This window comes from Myotis myotis, unplaced genomic scaffold (genome assembly GCF_014108235.1).
Source record: "Myotis myotis isolate mMyoMyo1 unplaced genomic scaffold, mMyoMyo1.p scaffold_m19_p_7, whole genome shotgun sequence".
NCBI lineage: Eukaryota > Metazoa > Chordata > Mammalia > Chiroptera > Vespertilionidae > Myotis > Myotis myotis.
In genome coordinates, this window is record NW_023416379.1 from 21,082,038 (window position 1) to 21,105,915 (window position 23,878).

Consider the following 23,878-nt stretch of genomic DNA (forward strand, 5'->3'; position numbering starts at 1 on the left):
CTCAGCCAAACCAGCTAGGGCTATAGAACAATTTATTTGCTATCAAACAAGAATCAGTTATATTGCCGTTAGTGTTCTACCAGTTAACTGCTATCCTTATTGAGTTGTAAAGTGAATGGTAAAAATAAGCTAGATAAAGGTATCTACTCCTAGGTCAGTGGTCGGCAAACTGTGGCTCACAAGCCACATGCGGCTCTTTGGCCCCTTGAGTGTGGCTCTTCCACAAAATACCACGTGCAGGCGCGCACGTACAGTGCGATTGAAACTTCGTGGCCCATGCACAGAAGTTGGTATTTTGTGGAAGAGCCACACTCAAGGGCCGAAGAGCCTCATGTGGCTTGCGAGCCGCAGTTTGCCAACCACTGTCCTAGGTAATTGGATAACCCATGTGTGGGCTTTTTAGATAATTTCCAGTGTGATATTGAAATGAAATTTACTGATCAGTCCTCCTTTTGCCTATTTTCAAGTTTTGGATTATTTTTATTTTTAAAATGTTTTTATTGATTTTTATTTATTTATTATTATTATTTTTAATTGATTTCAGAGAGGAAGGGAGAGAGAGAGAGAGATAGAAACATCAATGATGAGAGAGAATCATTGATTGGCTGCCTCTTGCAGCCAATCTGGGGATTGAGCCGACAACCCTGGCATGTGCCCTTGACCTGAATTGAACCTGGGACCTTTCAGTCCCCAGGCCGATGCTCTATCCACTGAGCCAAACCAGCTAGGGCTGTTTTTATTGATTTTTAGAGAGAGGGAGAGAGAGGGAGGGAAATATTGATTGGCTGCCAGCCTCCTGCAGGCCCCCTACTGGGATCAAGTCTGAAACTGAGCATGTTGCCCTGGCTAGGAATCAAACTGGTGACATGGATCAATGCTCAATCAACTGAGCCGCACTGGGCAGGGCTGGATTGTTTCTCTTAACAAAATATACGTTTTATTTCCCCCAACCCCTTTCCCAAAATTTAGATTATTTTGAAGCAAATTCTTGAGTTAATATAATTCATCTATAAATATTTTCAGTGTGTATCTAAAAACAACGAGAATTTAACAAAATTACAATATCATTAACATATCTAAAATACAGTTGATGATAATTTGCCATCAAATATCCATTGTGTTCAATATTTTCTGATTGTCTCATAATATTTATTTAAAAGCTTGTCTGAGGTATGATCTAAATACATTCCATACATAGTAACAGGCTGATATATTCTTTAAAACTAGGTTCTCCCTTTTTTTTTCCTCTTGCAATTTTCATTTTGGAGAAATTGGGTCATTTGTCTTGCAGAGTTTTCTATCTGGGTGTTGCATATTGCATCCCCTGTGATAGGTATCATATCATCCCCTGTATCCCCTGCAAATTGGCAGTTAGAACCTGAGGATGGTTCAGATTCTGGTGCAATTTGTTTATTTTGCAAGCATATTTCATAGATGGTGTGTAACTTCCATCAAGAGGCACATCTTGTCACCCTAACTGGTTTTCCTCAGTGGATAGAGCATTGGCTCATGGACTGAAAGGCCCTGGGTTCGATTCCAGTCAAGGGCATGTACCTTGGTTGCAGTCTCAAACCCTAGTAGGGGGTGTGCAGGAGGCAGCTGATTGATGTTTTACTCTCATCGATGTTTCTAACTCTCTATCCCTCTCCCTTCCTCTCTGTAAAAAATCAATAAAATGTATTAAAAAAAAAAGGCACATCTTGTCTGCTTATCTCTTTTTGGGGAGATGTTAGCTATTGATGATCATTGCCTAGATCCATTAGAGTATGCAAATGATGACATTCATATTCTATCATTTATACTTTATTAACTAGCTGGAATGTTCTATAAACAGAAACATCTATGGAATAAGAATTTTTAAGTTAAGACCTTTGAAATTTGTTCAATTTCCCCCTATTTTTATATCAATTATTATCATTGGCTATTTCTCTTTTTAATGATTTCTTTTATTTTTTTTAGGCTGTATATCTATATTTATTAAACTTTTTTTTCTAATGGGAAAATATTGTTTTTGAGGGTAAAACCATTAGTAATAAAAGAAAAAGGAATTGTCCCTTTTCTAAAGCTCAAGGAATTCCCTTTATTTTTCTTAGTAAAGATGAGCTTCCTGATATTCAGTTAGTGTGGATTACTGATCGGAACAAATCACCAGAGGCACTGACCTTGCCAACATATGAAACAGCACTTAACATGTTCTGGAAGAATTTACTCATTGGAGTAACACGAATTGTAGTTTGGAAAGATCATGTCCATTGAACATTTGTTTCTCTTTTCTTGTTGTAGGGCAGCAATCTAAAGAGTTTTATCTTATGCTTTTCAGGAGCAACCCCATGGGTGAAAGAGAAGTGTGGCACAGCCCCGACGGCTCAGTGTCCAGAAGGGTGAGAATGAAGGGGCATTTTCTTCCTCTTTAACAGGTGGCATGTGGGAATGTAACTGAGAGGCAGGATGGAATTTGCTCTGTTTACATTTCAAAACAAAAAAGTTAACATAAGATTGGATTTCTTATGACTCAAACTCAAGTTCAGTAGATTTCATGTGAGAATTGTCAACAAAATAATGAACCGTCTATAGAAAAGTTTTGTAAGTTTATTTGAGCCAAAAGTTTGAGGACATGCTGGGGAGCAAAATCTCAATGGATGGAGAAAATACTCTGGAGAATGGCAGCTTTGCAGCTTATCTATAATAATAAAAGCATAATATGCTAATTAGACCCAACATCCTCCCCCACGACCTTCCGGACAAAGCCAGGGCTTCGAGGGAAGCCTGGGCCCCGGGTGCCACAGGAAAGCCAATGCCAGCAGCTGGGGGAAGGAAGGCCTACTCTTGCATGAATTTCGTGCATCGGGCCTCTAGTCTATACATATAAGAAGCTAGCTACCATAACGGCTATAACGACCTAATGCAGTGATGGCGAACCTATGACATGTGTGTCAGAGTTGACATGAGAACTCATTTTTTGGTTGATTTTTCTTTGTTAAATGGAATTTAAATATATAAAATAAATATCAAAAATATGTCTTTGTTTTACTATGGTTTCAAATATCAAAAAATTTCCATATGTGACACAGCACCAGAGTTAAGTTAGGGTTTTTCAAAATGCTGGCATGCCGAGCTCAAAAGGTTCGCCATCACTGACCTAATGACTGGTTGCTATGACGCCAACTGTGGCCAGCGAACCGGTGATCAAGGGCGGGGCTGGCTGGCCAACCTCCTGCAGCCCCTCTCCCCACCCAGCCCCACCCCAGATCAGCCCCCCCACCCCTATTAGGGGCAGGGCCGGCTGGCCAACCACCCATGGCCCCTCCCCTAGGACACTGGCCCCCAATCGGCACCCCAACCCCAATCGGCGGGGCCCGCTAACCAATTGCCCGCGGCCCCTTACCCCAGCTGGCCTGGCCCTGATCGGGCCCTGATCGGGGAGGGCTGGCCGACCAACCTCCTGCCATCTCCTCCTCCCGACAGGCCCAGCCCCGACCCACCCCGATTGGGCTGGGCCAGCTGGCTGGACCCCACCTGTGCACGAATTTGTGCACTGAGCCTATGGTTTTTATATATTAGAATCAAAGGAGAAGATGTAAGGAGAGTTACATGAAATCCACCAGAGGTAGATTAAAGAGGTGGAAGGTTTGGATAAATAGCAAAATGGAGAAACACACACTTTAAAAATATTTATTTATTTATTAAACACCTACTTTTTTTTTTTTTACATTGGTGGGTGCAGGGTAGTTAAAAATTAACATTTACAGCACATAGCGATGGTATGCAGGAAAAAGGCTCAGTTGTCTTGTGCTGTGGGGCCTGCGGTTGTGCCGCCAGGGATCTAGGATAGAAAATTACTCGGACATTTCAAAGGCATTTACCTGGATGGTTAAGAGCAGTGGACAGGGTTCACTCAAGGTAAAGACTGACCTTTGCTAAAGAAGCTATATGTCTGGAATGTGACTACCTGATAAGACCTGCCCAGCTAGGAATCAGTGATCAGAGCATCCTGTGTGGCTGCTCCCCCATAGCTTGTCAGGCTTATTACATAGCTCCTTTTCTATTCATTAATTAAATCAACATCTTGATCTCATAGATGTTTGATCCTGTTCTGAAGCTGCAAAGTTATTGTGATAGCATATTGATAAACACAATTTTTTAAAAAATTAGCATTATGATAAAAATAAGTATTTTCCAATGCAAATTGCAATACACCTCTTTAATTTCTTAATGAATTTTCTTTACATTATAGTTAAAACAGTCCCAATTTCCCATTTTTGACTTTTGAGATATAATTCATAGACATTGAAATGTTCACACTATGTGTACAGTATAATGAGATTTGGAAGTTCAGAAACTAGTGTAACCCGCAGGTATGGAATATTTCCAAGATGCAGAATATTTCCATCACCCCAGAAAAATGCCTCATGTTCTGATTTCTATCACTATAGATTCCTATTCTTAACTTTCATATAAATGGAATTATATTATATCTTTTCTTGTGTTTTTTAAATATATATGTTATTTTTTTCATCATCATTTATCCCCCTGTACCTATACTTTTCCACCTCTACAACCCCCTCCCCATTTTTTTTTTAAAATATATTTTATTGATTTTTTACAGAGAGGAAGGGAGAGAGATAGAGAGCCAGAAACATCGATGAGAGAGAAACATCGATCAGCTGCCTCCTGCACATCTCCCACTGGGGATGTGCCCGCAACCCAGATACATGCCCTTGACCGGAATCGAACCTGGGACCCTTCAGTCCGCAGGCCGACGCTCTATCCACTGAGCCAAACCGGTCTCGGCCCCCTCCCCATTTTTGTTGTTGTTGTTATTTTTGTGTGTGTACATTTTTTTCTTTTTTTTTGTTAATCCTCACCTGAGGATATTTTTCCATTGATTTTTAATGAGAGTAGAAGGGAAGAGGAGAGACAGAGAGAGAGAAACATCGATGTGAGAAAGACACATCAATTGGTTGCCTCCTGCACATGCTTCTACCACGGCTGGGACTGAACCTGCAACCAAGGTTCCCTTGACAGAAATTGAACCCGGGACCCTTCAGTCCGCAGGCTGATGCTCTATTCACTGAACCAAATCAGCTAAGGTTGAAATTATTTTATTTTTAGCTGCTATCAGCATTCTGAATATTCCTGATAAGAATATTGGGGCTCTCTCTCTCACCTACGGGATAAAATTGTTTTCCTTTTGGCGGGGGGTATGAAATGGTTAAGTAAAAGAAGCTGGACATACCAAAATACAAACTAAATGATTGTGTTTGTACATAATTATAAAAATGGGCACAGCTAAAATATGCTGTTGGAATTCAAGATTCTGATCACCCTTGGTGGGGTGTGGTTTGTGACTAGAGGAGAACACAAAGGAGGGTCCCAGGGTGCTGGTAATATTGTGTCTCGTTCTACATGATGACTACACAGTGGAGCTCAGTTAGGAAAAAATTATAAACTGTACATCTATAAAATGTATCTGTATATGGAATACAGGTAAGAATTTTAAAGTAAAAATATATTGAATGCAAAAAAAAGACTGTCTCTGGCTCTAATCCAAAAGTTATCTTCTATAGTTTTAACTTAAATACTGGTCTAAAAAGAGATTGTAATGCTTTTGAGGTTAATATTAATATCCTGTGATATTAGAATAGTAAAAATGTAGAACTGTATTTATTTTTAATTTATCTTTATTGTTGAAAGTATTACAGATGTTGCCCTAGCTGTTTGGCTCCATGGATAGGCCTGTGGCCTGAAGGGTCCCAGGTTCGATTCCAGTCAAGGGCACATGCCTGGGTTGTGGGCTCGATTCCTAGTAGGGGGTGTGCAAGAGGCAGCCGATTGATGATTCTCTCTCATCGTTGATATTTCTATCTCTCTCTCCCTCTCCCTTCCTCTCTGAAATCAATAAAAAATATATTTTAAAAAAGAAAGTATTACAGATGTCCCTCCTTTTCCCTCCACTGACCCCCTCTATCCTGCTCCCATCCCCACCCCCAGGCCTTCACCCCTCTATTGTCTGTGTCCATGGGTTATGCACATATGTATATAAGTTCTTTGTTTAATTTCATCTTGTCCTCTCCCCTCTGAGATTTGACAGTTTGTTCCATGCTTCCATGTCTCTGCATCTATTTTATTCATCATTTTATTTTGTTTGTTAGATTCCACATATAAGTGAGATCATATAATACTTGTCTTTCTCTGACTGTCTTATTTTGCTTAGCATAACACTCTCCAGGTCCCTGCATGCTGTCTCAAAGAGTAAGAGATCTTTTTCACAGCTGCATAGTATTCCACTGTGTAAATATACCACAGCTTTTTTATCCACTCATCTACTAGATGGGCACTAGATACGTGGAAAGACAAAATGTAGAACTTTAGAATAATAAAACATCTCAAAAGCTTACAGTTCTTAAATTTCGTATCATAATTATAATCAAAAGATGGTAGAATAATTGTAACTTCTGTAATTTTTGAGTGTGAGCATTGGATTCAGTAATCATTGCTTTTGTCTCCTTATCCAAAGCTAGGACCATGAAAGGTCAGCAATATAGATCCCCTTTTCTGGTCATGTGCTATTAATACTTTGCTTGCATGCTGGTAACCAGTATAGTAAAACTACATTTAATTAGCTCCATGTATATCTACTATTGTAAAATGCTAAATATACTTAAGGTGACACAATGTACTAATGTGCTATGCTATAATGATTCTAACATATTGGGTGAGTGGGTTGGGATAAAGTTTTGAGAGATTAGGTAACTGCTTAGGGTTAAGTAAGTAGTAAAGAATGAAGTTGATAATTGAACTTAAGTCTTTCTGAGGCCCAAATCCTTTTCCTTTCTCCATAGCACAGTACCTTGTCATAAATTTTCAGGGTTAGAGAAAATTCACCCATGGTATACCTGGATGTCATAGTTTGCCAATGCCAAGGAGTAAATGGAAATAAAGAAAACTGGTCAAACTTATGTTAACTCAAAGGGTAGTAGATCTCAAATTGAAAGTCCCGGGTAATTTATGTAATACTTGTTTTTAAAAAATGTTGTCTATTTTTTTAGATTACTAAAATACCTGAAATACTAATAATTAAGGGAAATAACAATTTTAAAAAATAGAAAGGGAAACTTGACCTAGAACTATTTTTTCCTTAAGAACTTTTTAATTTAGAGAACAGAAGAGTATTTTTAACAATCATAATAATGATCTAATTTCTTGTTTTCCATTTTTAGATTTGATCTGCCACCAGTTATTTTGTTTTCCATGGATGGATTTAGAGCAGAATATTTACAGACATGGAGTACTCTGATGCCTAATATTGATAAAATGAGTAAGTCTTCTAAAACCAAAGGCATGCAAATAACAAGGACACCTAGTTAGTCAATCTCTAGATGATGCACCTCTTTCTTACCTTAACGTTAGTGGGTTGTCTTATCCTGATTCCTCTCAAGATCCTGATGACTTTACTACATCATATCTTTTTTTCATACTTTTTGGCTCCTCTCTCTTTTTGTAACATGTTTGTCTCTTTGTTTATTTTGATTTTTTTTTTGTAGTTTTAAATATAGTTTTATTGGTTTCAGAGAGGAAGGGAGAGAGAAAGATAGAAACATCAGTGCTGAGAGAGAATCATTGATCAGCTGCATCCTGCATGCGCCCTATGAAATCTGAGCATGTGCCCAGACCAGGAATTGAACCATGACCTCCTGGTTCATAGATCGACGCTCAACCACTGAGCCACACTGGCTGGGCTTGTTTTGTATTTGAATATATCTTTTGTCTCAAAGCTGGTGTTTGTCAGACCTAGGTTCTGGGTCTTAGCAGAGACATGATCCTGAAGAAGTCCGAGTAGACTGGACAGAGTCAGCACATACCAATACTCCAGTAGTGAATAGTCCATTATCTATGTCCAGTTCAATCAAAGTTCCTGGAACTAGGCTCTACCATTTACTAGTTGTGAGATCACCCACAAGTTTGCCTTACCTATGGGTACTGTCTTCTCTTCATCTGTAAAATGGTCACTTCCTATTTGAGAATATAGCTGTAGTGCACATTGGATGATTTTAACTTATCACTGTCATCATTTTTATCATCTTTATTATGATATTGTACTTCTTTTTTTTAATGTATTTTTTAAAATATTTTTTATTGATTTTTTACAGAGAGGAAGGGAGAGATAGAGAGTTAGAAACATCGATGAGAGAGAAACATCGATCAGCTGCCTCCTGCACACCCCCTACTGGGGATGTGCCCACAACTAAGGTACATGCCCTTGACCGAAATCCAACCTGGGACCCTTCAGTCCGCAGGCAGATGCTCTATCCACTGAGCCAAACCGGTTAGGGCCCCTCATCACTTTTATTATTATTTTTTAATCTCCAAGTTCCTAAAATTTTATGATAATTTTCTTGGTTTCCAGTTTTTATTATTCTCCAAATTAAAAAATTTATATTTGACCCTGAGTAAGTCAGTTACCGCTTCTGAGTCTCAGTTTCCTCATTTGTAAAATGTGAGTATTAGATTTAATGATTTCTACTATTACTTCCAGCTATAAAATTCCATGATGGTAGACAGATAAACTACTTCCCCTACAATACAAGGCATTTTATCTCTTGAGCTTCTCACTCTGAGCCAGATCTTTAGCAAAGAGATTAAGAGTTTGGGACTCTGATAGATTTGGCTCAAAAAGCAGTACTTGTCATATGTTGCTGAATTACTTTGGCCTGGAAAGTTAGTTAAAACCTTTCAGTTTCTATTTCCTTATCTGAATTTCCCTTGACATCTAGATATAAAATTCTGCGTCCTAAAGTGAGTTTAACTAGCCAGGTTGAACGGAGGCCCTTAACGTGGAATTATCTATTTTCTCATGCCATTGAGAATTGGAAATGAAATATTGCCAATGAAATATTGGGCCATTGAGAGTTTTCCCCAAAAGTTTAAAATATTTTTTTAAGTCATCAAGACAACATCTTGTGTGAAAACATTACTAACTAGGCCAACCAGGAGGCCCAATTAAGAGCAGATATGGTTAAAGCATTAGAATTAGGACTTCCCAGAATGGTAGGCTTCAGGTCAGGTACATGACAGCAGGCATCACTTTAAGGAAGTCTAGAACCCCATCTCTAGTGTCCCTTTAAGCTGCCTCAATTGGGTAGGGCTATAGTGGTTGTAGAACCTGAGTATGAACTAATACCACAGCTCAGTGAGTCATATCACTGTCTACCAAGGGGACTCTTGGCACTCAACTCCCAAGAAGTAAGAAGGCGAGGTCATTGTTTTGTCTCAGTGTGAGTGGAACAAAGGGCCAGGCCCAAGATCAGGAAATAACAGGTGAAATACTGGTAGAAGTGATTTGGCTTGAGCTGGAAGTCAGACTTTCTGGAAAGTTAGGTAGGAAAGCAGGGATAGAACAAGAGTAGTAGTAACGAGTAGGTCTGGCTGGTAACATATGCAGAGTTTTGTTTTTTTTAAATATATTTTATTGATTTTTTACAGAGAGGAAGGGAGAGGGATAGAGAGTTAGAAACATCGATGAGAGAGAAACACTGATCAGCTGCCTCCTGCACAGCCCCTACTGGGGATATGCTCTCAACTAAGGTACATGCCCTTGACTGAAATCGAACCTGGGACCTTTCAGTCTGCAGGCGGATGCTCTATCCACTGAGCCAAACCGGTTAGGGCATATATGCAGAGTTTTGAAGATTAGAGTTAGCAAGGTTGGCATTCATGAACAGTAGAACACTTAAATTCTCCACAGCAGATGCTATTTGCTGTCTGCCTTCTCTTGTTTTAAAATTTTTATTGTGTTTAGAACACTTATTATGAGATTCACCCACTTAACAGATTTTAATTATCTAATGCAATATAGTTATGTATAAGCACAATGTTGTATAGCAGATTTCTAGAATTGATTCATCTCATGTAACTGAAGTTTTATACTTACTGATTAGCAGCTCTTCAATTATTCTTCCCTCTAGCCTCGGCCAACCATTATTCTATTCTTTGCTTCTATGAGTTGGACTTTTTTAAAAAATATATATTTTTATTGATTTCAGAGAGGAAGGGAGAGGGAGAGAGATAGAAACATCAACGATGAGAGAGAATCATTGATTGGCTGACTCATGCATGCCCCCATTGGGCATTGAGCCCACAACCTAGGCATGTGCCCTTGACCGGAACCGAACCCAGGACCCTTCAGACCACAGGCCACCGCTCTGTCCACTGAGCCAAACCAGCTAGGGCTGAGTTGAACTTTTAGATACTTCATCTATGTGATATCATGCAGTATTTGCCTTTCTGTGACAGGCTTATATTACGTATATGTCCTCAAGTTTCATATATGTGGTAGGATTAGATTTTCTTCCTTTTTTAAAGCTGAATAAAATTTCATTTTACATTTATACCACTTTTTTAAAAATCCATTTTCCCTTATTTATTTTGTAATTCATTTTTTCTGCTATAATCTTTTATTTTTTTAATTCTTATCTGAGGATATTTTTTCATTGATTTTTAGAGAGAGTGGAAGAGAGAGAGAAAGACAGAGAGAAATATTGATGTGAGAGAAACACATAGATTGGTTGCCTCCTGCATGAGCCCTGACCAGAGCTTGGATCGAAGAGGAACCCGCAACCAAGGTACATCCCCTTGGCCAGAACTGAACCCAGGACCCTTTGGTCCACAGGTCGGTGCTCTATCCACTGAACCAAACTGGCCAGGGCTCTGCTATAATCTTTATTGTGTTTTTTTCTTCTGCTAACTTAGGTTTTGTTTTTCTTTTCTGTTTTTTTGATGTGCAAAATTAGGCTATTTGAAATTTCTTTTTTAATGCAGGTGTTTATTACTATAAACTTCGTTCCTAGTACTACTTTTGCTGTATCTGTACCGTCTTCAGCTATTTCACCTACTCATCCATTTAGCCTTCTGTTCCTTCTTATAGTTCATAGTTATTATGGATATATGTTTACCCCACTTATATTTTCAAATTTTTTGATTGGTACTTAAAAAATGTTTTCTTAAGGAGTAAACTATATGCATTAAAGGGTGTACAGTAAGAATCAACCAGCCAACCACCAACAACAAAATACTCTTATTCTTCTTGATATTCCTATTTTTCTCTGCAGAAGCAACTACACTCATTGATATATCATCTGTTCTTTCAGAATTATTCTATTCAGTCACACTTTAGGTCCCTAACATCCAAAAGAAAAAATGGTAGGAGATCTTGTTTTCTGTGAGTTGTTCCATAATAGCTCCTCTGAGGCTATAGATCATTAGCAGGTGTGTCCTGTTTGAGACATTTGAACTAGGGAGGTGTCATGTTTTCACATTACCAGTAGTTTAGTTTGTATTTTATTTATACTCTGCCTTTGGGTATTAAGAACTTTACAGTGTCATTCATGTTTCAAGGAAATAAGAACAGAAACTGACTGTATCTCTGTTTATTGTATGATTTTCCCACCACTTAAATTCTTTTAATCATAAGTGGATTATATTTTATTTCATTTCCTTGTATGACTTCTTAACAACATTAAAATTGTCTTTCCCTGATTGAGGACAATATTTATTTATTGGAGTTCCTGACTTTTAAAAAGTCTTTTAATCTCTCTCTCTCTCTCTCTGTCTCTCTGTCTCTCTCTCTCTCTCCCCCCCCCCCTCTCTCTCTCTCTCTCTTTAAATTATACTTTCTGAGTCAGTTTCTACTGCAGGCCTCAAACTTAAGTACATCAGAAGCACTTGGGATGCTTGTTAAAAATGTAGACTTTTTTGAGCTCCCTTTTCTTCACTTTCTACCTAGTCCCTCATCCCACCAAAGTCCTATTCAATAGACTTGATATGGATCCCAAGAAGGTTCTAAAGGAGAAAATTCCTGGATCATACTGGAAACATTGGACTTGAGGCTGGGAAGGAGATTAACTCCAAACATATTTGAGAAAACATTCGTTATTTCAAGCTGCAAAGTTTGTTACTTTCTGGACAACCATCATTTCCACGTTTAATGTTAGCCTAACGGGAACTATAATGGTGAAGCTCTCTTTGAGAATTAGTGGACAGGATTTTAGGATGAAAAGCTTCTTGTGTTTCACTGCTGCAAAGGAAATGGCAATGCTCTAATGCTTCTGACGTCCTTGCACAGAATGCTTGCACAGACACAAAACAACAGAACAATTGAAAGCAAAATTAATGCCGTGCTTTGTGGAAAACAGATTACAGGAAACTTAGCTCACCAAATGAAAACTACTGGAAATAATAAGCAGCAAAGTTAGCTCATTTTGTAAACATTACTACATGACATGGGCTTATGTGTTTATACAAATCAAATTCCTACTATTTTTGTTGACTTTGGTTCTTTTGGATACTTTACATGTAAGAACTATTAGCTGAGATGCAAATGTTATATAAAAATTCTAATGTAATGGCCTGGGTCAGGAAGACGGGAGCAGCAAAAACAAAGCTGGCTGTGTATCATTTAGGGTATGTTTAGCTCAGGGGTTAGCAAGCTGTGGTCCATGGGCCAAATCCAGCCTACCCTCCCCGTTTTTGTATGACCTGGTAAATGCTAAGAATTGTTTTTCATTCTTAATGGTTAGGAAAAAAAAGAATATTTTGTGACACGAAAAAATTATGTGAAATTCAAATGTCAATGACCATAAATAAAGTTTTACTGGAACACAACCATGCTTTTTTTGCTTAAGTATTGTCCATGGATGCTTTTGGATCTCAAGAGCACAATTTGAGCTGTTGCAATGGAGATCATAGGGACTTGCAAAGCCTAACCTATTTATTATCTGGCTCTTGACAGAAAAATTATTTGTGGATCCTTGACTTATCTCACTCCTCTCCTAAAAATTGAGATTCCTTGGAATTGAGAAATTCTAGGTGTCAGAATTTAAAACCCTTTCTATCTTCAATCCATTCTGGGAAACTTATGTTCAGATTTTTAGTTATCCGAAAAACTTCTTCTTTTTTTTTTAAAAAAAATATATATTTTATTGATTTTTTACAGAGAGGAAGGGAGAGAGATAGAGAGTTAGAAACATCAATCAGCTGCCTCCTGCACATCTCCTACTGGGGATGTGCCCGCAACCCAGGTACATGCCCTTGATCGGAATCGAACCTGGGACCTTTCAGTCCGCAGGCCGACGCTCTATCCACTGAGCCAAACCGGTTTCGGCCCAAAAAACTTCTTAATTTCTCACTATACTTTGTTGCAGAAACATGTGGAATTCATTCCAAATACCTGAGATCTGTCTATCCTACCAAGACCTTTCCAAATCATTACACCATTGTCACGGTAAGTTCTTGGCCTAGTGGAAGACTGACATGCAACTGACCACACCACCAGACATGCTTAGGCAGGAATTGCATGGAGGAGCCCCGTGGCACATATTTTACCAGCACATATGGCGATAGTTCATGGCTTAGTTTGGGATAGGAAGGGTCAGTATGAGACCAATCCAGTGCTGTGAGGTGATAACTATGAATGAGTGTCCAGGCATTAGGTTAGCTCACCTTTATCATAAGCCAGGTAGCCTCTTGGGTGTGAGAAATAACATTGTCCTCTGATCTCTTGATGAGCCTCCACTTATCTGAAGGTCTGCTGGGAATGACAGGCTATGAATGAGGACAGCCACTTTGATATGGGGAAAGATCTTTTCATTATATGTAACTTGATAAAATTGTTTTATAAATCAATTGATTCTGGCTATATCTCTTTAGATAAAGTAAATAAATTCTCCTCAATGTATAAAAAGATATAGGTGAAATGATCAAAATGAACTCAAAGGAAAATTAAGTTATTTAACATTTATAGATTTAGAAGACTTCTTAAGGAGACCTCGGCCTCAGTCTTTATTGCCAAAGTCATAACTGTGTCTTTACTACTTTGCATTCAGTCTTTTTTTTTTTTTAAATCTTATTCAGTGTTTTATTTTTTTAAATATATTTTTATTGATTTCAGAGAGGAAGGGAGAGGGAGAGAGAGATAGAAACATCAATGATGAGAGAGAATCATTGATGGGCTGCCTTAAACTAATTTAATATTATGTTCTGAAATATCTGAAAGTTATTACGACTGCATGGGATATCATAGAAAATGTGTGTTCAATGCTTAGGGCGAGGGTTTAAGAATACAAACCATATACTAGATTGACTGGGGTGAACACTTTGTAAGTTATAAAAATGTCTAAGCACTATATTTTACACCTTAAATTAATTTAATATTATGTGGGAAAAAAAAGAAAGAAAATGTATGGAATGATTGAATGAATATTTGTAATTGGATTGAAGGAATGATTGGATTGATGGGTGGATGAAAGGAAGATGGATAGAGACTTGGAAGGCTCTCTTTTAATTTGCTGGTGACACATTTTCACCTATTTGGCTAAGAAATTCGATGCTTAAAAGCTTCTGTGTAGTAAATTTCTTGACATTATTGCCAACATAACCAGTGGCTAATCCTTATTGTGATATGGGAAACCTGAATTAATAAATAGCTATTATCTTTTATTTTTAAAAAAAAATATATTTTTATTGATTTTAGAGAAGAAGGGAGAGGGAGAGAGAGATGGAAACATCAATGATGAGAGAGAATCATTGACCGGCTGTTTCCTGCACGCCCCCCACTGGGGATCGAGTCTGCAACTCAGGCATATGCCCTTGACCGGAATCGAACCTGGGACCCTTCAGTCCACAGGCCGATGCTCTACCCACTGAGCAAACCCAGCTAGGGCAACAAATAGCTATTAATCTCACAAGGGTTATATTAACACCCTCAACACATACCACCTACCTAATATCATTCATTTACTGCTGTATGGTAGAACTAGGTAAACCATATCTAGTGTGTATATATATGTATTTGAATTCATATTCAGGGGTTTATGTTGAAATGTATATGATATTTTTCCAAGATATGAGTTATAGATTTTATGCTATTGCAATTTAAATATATGCTTTATTAATGTATTAGTTTATCTTAAATCTTTTTTTGAAATTATTATTTTAGGGCTTATACCCGGAATCACATGGCATCATTGACAATAATATGTATGACGTAAACCTGAACAAGAATTTTTCACTTTCTTCGAAGGAGAAAGATAACCCAGCTTGGTGGCAAGGGCAACCAGTATGTAGTATCTGCCTGGGGCACCAAAGTAACTTCCATTTCCCATTGTGACAGGGGACCCCCCTTCTCTCTCCACTTTGAGTTTCACATTAGTTTTCTAATCCTAAGGACTGGGGGTGGGAAGGTATTTAACAACCGTTTATAACCTTTTAAATATTTATGATTATTCAACAAGATCCTGTTGAATCTTGGATGCTGTATCAATTTGGAAGTTACTTGGAAAGATTATCTGTTAATTTCCCCCCTCATTCTGTTTTATAATTCTTTAAAAGGGAAAGATAAATTATAATTTACCAATTAAAAAAATATCTTCTTCCTTACCACTTTACTACATTTTTTTTTTTATCTTTCAGGTGGATTCCTGGATAATTATGTTTTTTTTTAAGTGCTACAAAGAAAATTTTTAATAGTTTAAATATACTTTAATAATTAAATGTAATTTGAAACTGTTAATATCATTTAGTTTCTAATAAGTGGCACCATTTCTACCTAAACTGATTTATTCCCTTGACTTCTTAACATTTCTCTTCTTATAGATCTGGCTGACAGCAATGTATCAAGGCTTAAAAGCTGGTACCTACTTTTGGCCAGGATCAGACGTGGCTATAAATGGCTCCTTTCCTACCATGTATGCGCCTTACAACAGGTAGTGAAACACTTGCAGATATAACCCCATCTCCACAAGAATGATTAGGGTTTTTTTTCCCTTTTGTGGTTTTAATCTTGATGCTAATTCTATTCTTTCAGTGTGGGGGCCCAAAATCTTGAAGTGATCATTGATTCCTTCTCTTACATCCCTCATCCAGTCTGGCAGTAAATGCTTGTAGCTCTAATTCAAATATGTGCTGTCTGAGAACTTTTAATTACCTCCAACATAAACACTCTGGTTTGAGCTGTCATCATCTTTTGCCTGTATTACTTTGCTAGCCCTTTTATTTTAAAATATATTTGTATTGATTTCAGAGAGAAAAGGAGAGGGAGAGAAACATCAATGATGAGAGAGAATCATTGATTGGCTGCCCCCTACACACACCCCTTTCCCCCACCAGGGATAGAGCCCACAACCTGGGCATGTGCCCTGACCAGAAATCGAACCAGGACCTCCTATTCATAGGTCGATGCTCAACCACTGAGCCACCCCAGCTGGGCAATGGTAGCATCTTTATACGTCTCCCTGCTTCTATTCTTGTCCCCTATAAGTTATTCCCAATCTACCAGCCAGAATGATTACTTACAAAAAAACCTCAAACAGGTTCAATTAAGACACTCCTTTGTACCCCAAAATGCAATGGCCCCCTGTTTCACTCAGTATAAAATCCTACAAGGCCCTACCTGGTATGAACCCCACTGTCCCTTACCCCACCTCTCAAACCTCCTCTCTCACTACTTCCCTGGGCACTCCCTGTGCTTGAGCCATGCTGACCTTCTTAGTGGGCCTCCACACACCAGGCTTGCTTCTGCTGTTGGGTCTGCGCTGGCGGTTCTCTATTTGAAGTAATCTCACCTCTTGTACCTGCGTAGCCTCTTCCCTCACCTCCTTAAGGCCATTCCTCAAAAAATTACCTTCTCAATTTGTCTTGGCCTGATCACACTAAGATTTTAAACTCCAGACCACCCCACCCCACTTTCTCAGGGTCACTTTCTCTGCTCATCTCTCTCATTTTTCATAGAAGTTTAGTTTTAGTAAACCATGTATCTCATGTATTAGATTTCTTGTTTATTATTTGACTTCCTTCAAGAGAATGTAATCTCTAGGAAAAAAAACGTCTTTGGTTTGCTCACTAATAAATTCTGTTCAAAATGAACAAATAGTGTTTGGCAATAGGAGCTTCATCTATAAATGCACAAGTGAATGAAATAAATAAAAATAAACAAATTAAATGAATGACTAATCATTATCGGTCTTTTATTTTAGTTGGGGGAAAATTGAAGGAGACAAAGATGAGAAAGGAAGAAAACTATATTTGATTTATAGAGAGGCAACTGTATATATGGGTATTGAAAACAGGAATCCCTTTAAGTAATACTGTACCCCTTTCAGTATTTTGATCATATTTGAACACAAATGGATATCCAAAAAATATCAACCTGCCTTTCTGAGTAAGAATCTAATGGGATTATTCTTGATTTGCTTAATTAAAAACAATTATTTACTCTACTTTGCAGTAGTGTCCCATATGAACAGAGGATCTCTACATTGTTAAAATGGCTGGACCTGCCCAAAGCTGAAAGGTAACATCAGGGACGTGCTGGCACAACGGGATACTTGTGGGTATAAAATGAAATTATCTCTTTACTTTAAATGGCCACTTTTGAAAAAGACATTTTTCTTAATTGGCACTTTTTTTCCTTTTTAAAAAGATATATTTGTATTGATTTCAGAGAGGATGGGAGAGAGAAAGAGAGAGAAAGATCAATGATGAGAGAGAATCATTGACCGGCTGCCTCCTGCACATCTTCTGGGGATTGAACCTGCAACCTGGGCATGTGCCCTTGACCAGAATCAAACCCAGGACCCTTCAGCCCACATGCACAAGACAACTCTTAATAGAAAGAACAAGGCAGATTTTGTTACTGAGTCAGACCCATGCTTGCACCTGGAAGGTCTTATTTCATTCCCATTTGGAGAGTCTCCCTGCTGAGGTGGACCTCTGGACCTGGAGGAATGGAAAGAGGCCAGAGAAAAAGAGAAGAAAACTGCCACAAAGTTCTAGATTTACCACCTTCCCAGCTCCAACCTATAAGTTTATTCCAAGTCAATAATGTCTTCCTCTGTTTCAATTTTACCCTTAGACCCAGTTTTTATACACTATACGTGGAACAGCCTGATTCTGCAGGACATAGTTTTGGACCAGTCAGTGGTGGAGTAAGTTTTTTTTAAAAAAAACAACATATAAATGTCATATCATCTAGCCCTAACCTACGAAATAAAATGGTATTCTTTAATTCCCAGTCAATGCAAATAAAGGTATTTGATGTATATACACGTGGAGATAAAAATAGTTAAAAGTCTGAAAAGGCTATCTGCCTTATTAAACATACAATAGTTAAATGTCTAGAAAGGATATCTATCGTATTAACCACATTTTGGCTCATTTAGTAAACATTTATTGAATGCTTAGATGTAGCACTCTTATTTCGTATAATGAAAACATCAAGGCTAGATATTGCATGTGCCAATCTAATATGATTTTTATTTTTTGAATATATTTTTATTGATTTCAGAAAGGAAGGGAGAGGGAGAGAGAAATAGAAACATCCATGATGGGAGAGAAACATTGATCCGCTGCCTCCTGCATGCCTCCTCACTGGGGATCGAGCTCACAACCTGGGCATGTGCTCTTGACTGGAATTGAACCCGGATCCTTCAGTCCGCAGGCTGACGCTCTATCCACTGAGCCAAACCAGCTCGGGCTGCCCATCTAATGTTGCTGTGACCCATTTCAAGCTAAGTCACCTGCAAGTCCATGTGGGATACCCAGCTGCCTATTCTTGCCCAGCTCCCTTTATAAGCTCCTTGTAATTGGATTTAATATGCTATTGTCTCAGGCAGAATTATTCCCCTCCTGGATTTCCATTATAACTAAAGTAGACTTCTTAACATTAGTTTTTTCATTATCTAACCATTCTGTTATGCACTGACAACAGAAATCTAAGTCTTCAATGTTACTTAAAAAAAAAAGTTATGTCTTTTCTAAAATCCACTGATATAAAGATGAAAAGGCATTTCCCCACCCCATGGAAACTCATGTAACAATTATCCTGAATTGTTCTCAGTTGGAACGCAAGCATATTTATTCTGGCAGCATGACTACTGTTTATCAGAAATGCCTTTTCCCTTTCTTCCCATTAAACCCAAATGAGTTCTAATAGAAGGCCCAGCCCATTCTTACCACTTTAACCCTTCAGTTGCTTCATAACCTGATTAAGTGTTTAATTCTATGCTACAATGGTATCCCACTCGAAACTCTGTTCCACTCGAAACTGTGGCACAGAATTAAACACTTAATCAGGTGATTATTACAGTGAATGGCTCAGTAACTTTCTAAAGCATATTCACCATTTCTCTTTTTCTAGTTGAATTGTTATTCATTTTTGATATGCTTAATCCCTTGTGAGAGTATGCTATAATCTACATTTCTCTGACCCCCAGAATTGACAATGAAAGGCACCATATCTTATTTTTAATCAATGCTTTAGTTTAGCACTCAAATACATCTTAAGTATATAATTATGAAAAATACTGCAAAGGAAAAGATCAGGGTGCCCTGAGAGGAATTTGAGGAGCTTCTAAACTAGTTGGGGAGGGTGAGGGCTGGGGCTGGTGAGAAAGTTCTCCTCTGAATAACAACAGGAAAAAAGTTCACAAACAACTTGATCAAGGGTGGAGCTGTGCACACCAGAGAATCACATAGGATAGGCCAATGGACAGACAGGCAAAAGGACAGATGGCTAGACAAATACAGTAATGGTAAGAATAATAACAGCAGCTAACCCCTTTGTCTGGGCTAGAGTTGGGTCTGGCATCCGGTCACTTCCTGGTCGGTAAAATGTGCCATCGATGGAGCGTGTACTTTACAAAGACTCTGCTTCCTTAGAAGCCTGTGATGAGTTAGGTTGCACAGTCCCTTCCCTGCAGGAGCACACACTGGCTCCGGAGGTGGTCGTATGCACAGATGATTTCAAAACTGTGGAGAGTTTAACAGTAGCAGAGTGCCTGGTGCTGGGAGAGGACGGGTTGGACGGGCTCTTGGTGTAGTAGGGAGGAGTGAGTAGGGTGACTGTGAAAGGGGACATAATTATGCCATGACAGTAGGTAGAAACTGACTCTCACTGGCAAACCAGAGTGTAAGGTCACCCTAAGAATGAGGGTCAGGAAAACATCTCGAGTTGATGGATTTAGCAGTAGATAAGGATGGTTTGAGTTCAAGTGCTCCTCTGTCTCTTATTAAAGGTAGGGCCATGAGCATGTTATTAACTTCTTTAAGCCTCTGATTTCCTGGTCTCTACAACTAGAAGTTCCAGTAATACCAGCCATGAATGTTTGCTATGAGGATTTCATGAGATAATGCACTAAAGCTCTTAATAGAAATTGGCTAGTAGAATTCTTTCTTAAAAAAGAAAAAAAAGCAATCATTGTTATAATAGTACCAAGAGAGATTAAACATTCTCTCTCCCCCTATCCATGGCTATTACACCTGCTTATTCACTTAAAAAAAAAAATAAAAGATAGAAAGTTATTCATTTAAAACTTGTCATTTCAATGTGCTATATTGATAAAGTGTAGAAAAATTTAAAAACACAAAAGAATATGGGCAATAAAATACTCCAATTCACTATTCAGAAACAACCACTGTTAATAATACCTTGATATATTTCTTTTTAATTTTCTGTTCGTGTGTGTGCTTACTAAGAAATGCTAACTATATATATTTAAAAATAAAATCAGGATTATGCAATATGTATTAGTGTGTATGTGTACAATTTGGTTTGAATTTTCTATGTTTGACATTGTAGTGCAAGATTTTCCTAGGCCATTGTGCTTTAAAATTATTTTGTAATGGCTGCCAAGTATGTCTTCTTAAAGCTGTGGTATAATTTATTTATTTTTGTATTTAAATAAGTAATGTGATGACTATCTTTGTATGTAAATCTCTATTTCTACTCTAAATGATTATTTAGGACAAGTGCCCAGAAGTGGAGTTATTAAGTTACAGGACATGCCCCCTTTTACCTTTCTGATTACACATGGTCTTATAAGATCTTCCAGAATGTGTGTACTCATTTAGGTTCCCATAGACGTTTCCACTCCCCAGTACTGGACACTATCATCAAAACTTCTGCAGTTGAGTCATGGTTGTTGAGGCTGAACATTTTTCTCAGATGTTTACTGGACAGTAGTTTATCTTCCTTTGTAGGGAACACAATTTACATTTTTGTCTATAGAAATTTAGGGAATTGATATTTGGTAAACGTGGTAAACCAGGCACTGGTCTCTGATGTCCTATTTAAAATACCAGCAATTTCAGAGAAGAAAATGTGTTTAGTTTTCACATGATTAGATAATGATTTGGTTTGTTAAACCTTAATTCATGAAGACAATCTAAACTTCTTTTTCCCGCCCCTTAGGTAATTAAAGCCTTACAGGTAGTAGATAACGCTTTTGGAATGTTGATGGAAGGTCTAAAACAGCGGAACTTAGACAATTGTGTCAATATAATCCTTTTGGCTGACCATGGTATGCTTTTTAAAAATATTATGTTTATCATTGATTATATCTTACAAAAAGAGTAGTGATATTTTAAATTGTCTAAGACCTGGAAACTGTTGAATAAGCCAAGAATGGGTTTTAGATAGGCTTTGATGAATAGAGGACTGAAAGTTTAAACTTCTAGTTTAATTATTCTAACATTCTTTTGAAAATCCATTCATACACTTATATTTTTGGTAAAAATGGAGTTAGTAGTACTTAATGGATGTGGTTAGATTGTTATTCATTCATTAAAAAAGTGTTTTTTGGGGGGGCCTTCTTATTGGTGGGTGATTTGTCCAAATAGATTGCCTATGTTGGCTAGTTTTACCTTGCCCTGTGGGTTTTTGTTTGTTTTCTTTTTTTAGTTACGTAAATACAATTCTATAAAGTCCTTGTCCCTTCATATTTGTCTACTTGAGGCCCACTCTTCACTTCGGTTAACCTGTGTTAAATGACAAGGAACAGCTGCCACATCCTCTGCCACTCACCCAATTGTAAAGTACTCGGCCATTTAACAGTTGCTTTTCAAGTGCTTACTTAATGCTGAGTACTGTATTAGAGATGGTGTATGTGAAAGTACAGAAGGCAGAAATGGACCTTTTTCAACTGGGCTGGTCAGCACCATCTTCTCTAGGAGGGTACTCAGTGTCCTCCAAAGGCTATGAAGGAGCCAGGATGGGCGAGGCAGGGAAAAGGAGCACGTCTGCAAAACTTTTGTTTATCTTTTAGAACATTAAGATCATATGAAACATAGTAGTAATTTATTTTTAAATTCTCTAAAAAGATGCCCTAACACTTTGGCCTATTATTTTAAAATTAAAGGAGATAGTCTAATAAAATTAGATAAAAATAAATGTAAAGAATAAAATATTTAAAAAATTTAGATGTAGTTGGAAGAATCTTCAGATGCAATGGTTTAACTACCAAATTGTTTTTAGAGGACATGCTACTTATATAAATTTAAATAATACACTTATGTAATGTGAACATTCTCTTCATGTATTGTTTTTTAAAAATGCATGTTACTTTTTTATTTTAAAATATATCATGTTGCCAAAACCGGTTTGGCTCAGTGGATAGAGCATCGGCCTGCGGACTGAAAGGTCCCAGGTTCGATTCCGGTCAAGGGCATGTACCTGGGTTGCGGGCACATCTCCAGTAGGAGTTGTGCAGGAGGCGGCTGATCGATGTTTCTCTCTTATCGATGTTTCTAACTCTCTATCTCTCTCCCTTCCTCTCTGTAAAAAATCAATAAAATATATTTAAAAAATAAAAAAATAAAAAATAAATAAAATGTTACCTTGGGGACAAGTCAGATATTGTAAAATCTAATTCGATTCCTACAGAGGATTTTCTTTGAAATTACTTTAATTGATCCACATCAAACAAATGATCTATTTATAGTTCCTGTGCAATCTCCTCTTATAAACCCTTCTCTTCATCTGCCAGGACATTCAGAGTCTGCCATTTATTTTTTTAAAAATATATATTTTTATTGATTTCAGAGAGGAAGGGAGAGGGAGAGAGAGGTAGAAACATCAATGACGAGAGATTCATTGATCGGCTGCCTCCTACATGCCCCCTACTGGGGATCGAGCTTGCAACTGGGGCATGTGCCTTTGACCAGAATCAAACCTGGGACCCTTCAGTCTGCAGGACAACACTCTATCCACTGAGCCAAATTGGCTAGGGCTCAGGGTCTGCCATTTAGAGTACAGTAATAGGGTAATCTGTAGAGGTTCTCAGTAAAACTTGGTTTGAGATCTTTAACATAAAATGTCTCCTACTTGACAGGATCAATATATATATATATATATTTAATTTCAGGAATGGCTCAGACTTACTGTGACCAGGTGGAATATATGACGGATTACTTTTCCCAAGTAAACTTCTACATGTATCAAGGGCCTTCTCCCCGCATCAGAACTCGTAATATACCTAACGACTTCTACAGCTGTAAGTATAAAGATGCCTATGGGGGGGGGGAGTAAAACTGAGTAATCTTAGCCCCCTATTCTGAGGATGTAGGGATTACCAGGCCCGCTCTTCTGACTTCTTGGGAAGACCACAGAGAAGCAAATGAGAAATTTGTTCAGTCTATAAAGACTGTGGTAATACCCAATATTTTTAGGTTACAATAATATATCTACTCCATTCTTAAATGCTAAAATAATTATTTTCTTGAAGTAATTTTTTATTTACTTTTACCAAATCATAGTCATTAATAAATGTTTGTGTCAAATTCATCTGAGTCGGTCACATTTTGTGCAGTTATTAAGAATCCATTGTAATGTGAATTATGTTTTTTCTTTTGAAACAGTTGATTCTGAAGAAATTATTAGGAACCTCAGTGTAAGTATACAGTCTCCTAACACATATATTGAAGTTAATGTAATGTCCTTAACCTGGGTGTTAGGAAATTTATATTCCATATTTCTGAGTCCAAAACTTCTGTCAACATTATTTTACATGCATATCAGTTGCTTTTATTTTGGTTGTTTTCCTTTTGGAGT

General features: G+C 37.8%; 1 protein-coding gene across 1 annotated transcript in view; it reads left to right on the forward strand.

The window, feature by feature from the left end:
* The window catches only part of ENPP3 (ectonucleotide pyrophosphatase/phosphodiesterase 3), an 85,546-nt gene that overhangs the window by 18,296 nt on the left and 43,372 nt on the right, over positions 1-23,878 (forward strand). Inside the window, exons 6-15 of the mRNA XM_036317281.1 lie at positions 2,321-2,381; positions 7,221-7,318; positions 13,200-13,279; positions 14,993-15,112; positions 15,649-15,758; positions 17,279-17,344; positions 17,906-17,978; positions 21,242-21,350; positions 23,193-23,321; positions 23,686-23,717. Coding sequence (XP_036173174.1) covers positions 2,321-2,381; positions 7,221-7,318; positions 13,200-13,279; positions 14,993-15,112; positions 15,649-15,758; positions 17,279-17,344; positions 17,906-17,978; positions 21,242-21,350; positions 23,193-23,321; positions 23,686-23,717 — 878 coding nt within the window. The remainder of the gene's footprint in view (positions 1-2,320; positions 2,382-7,220; positions 7,319-13,199; positions 13,280-14,992; positions 15,113-15,648; positions 15,759-17,278; positions 17,345-17,905; positions 17,979-21,241; positions 21,351-23,192; positions 23,322-23,685; positions 23,718-23,878) is intronic.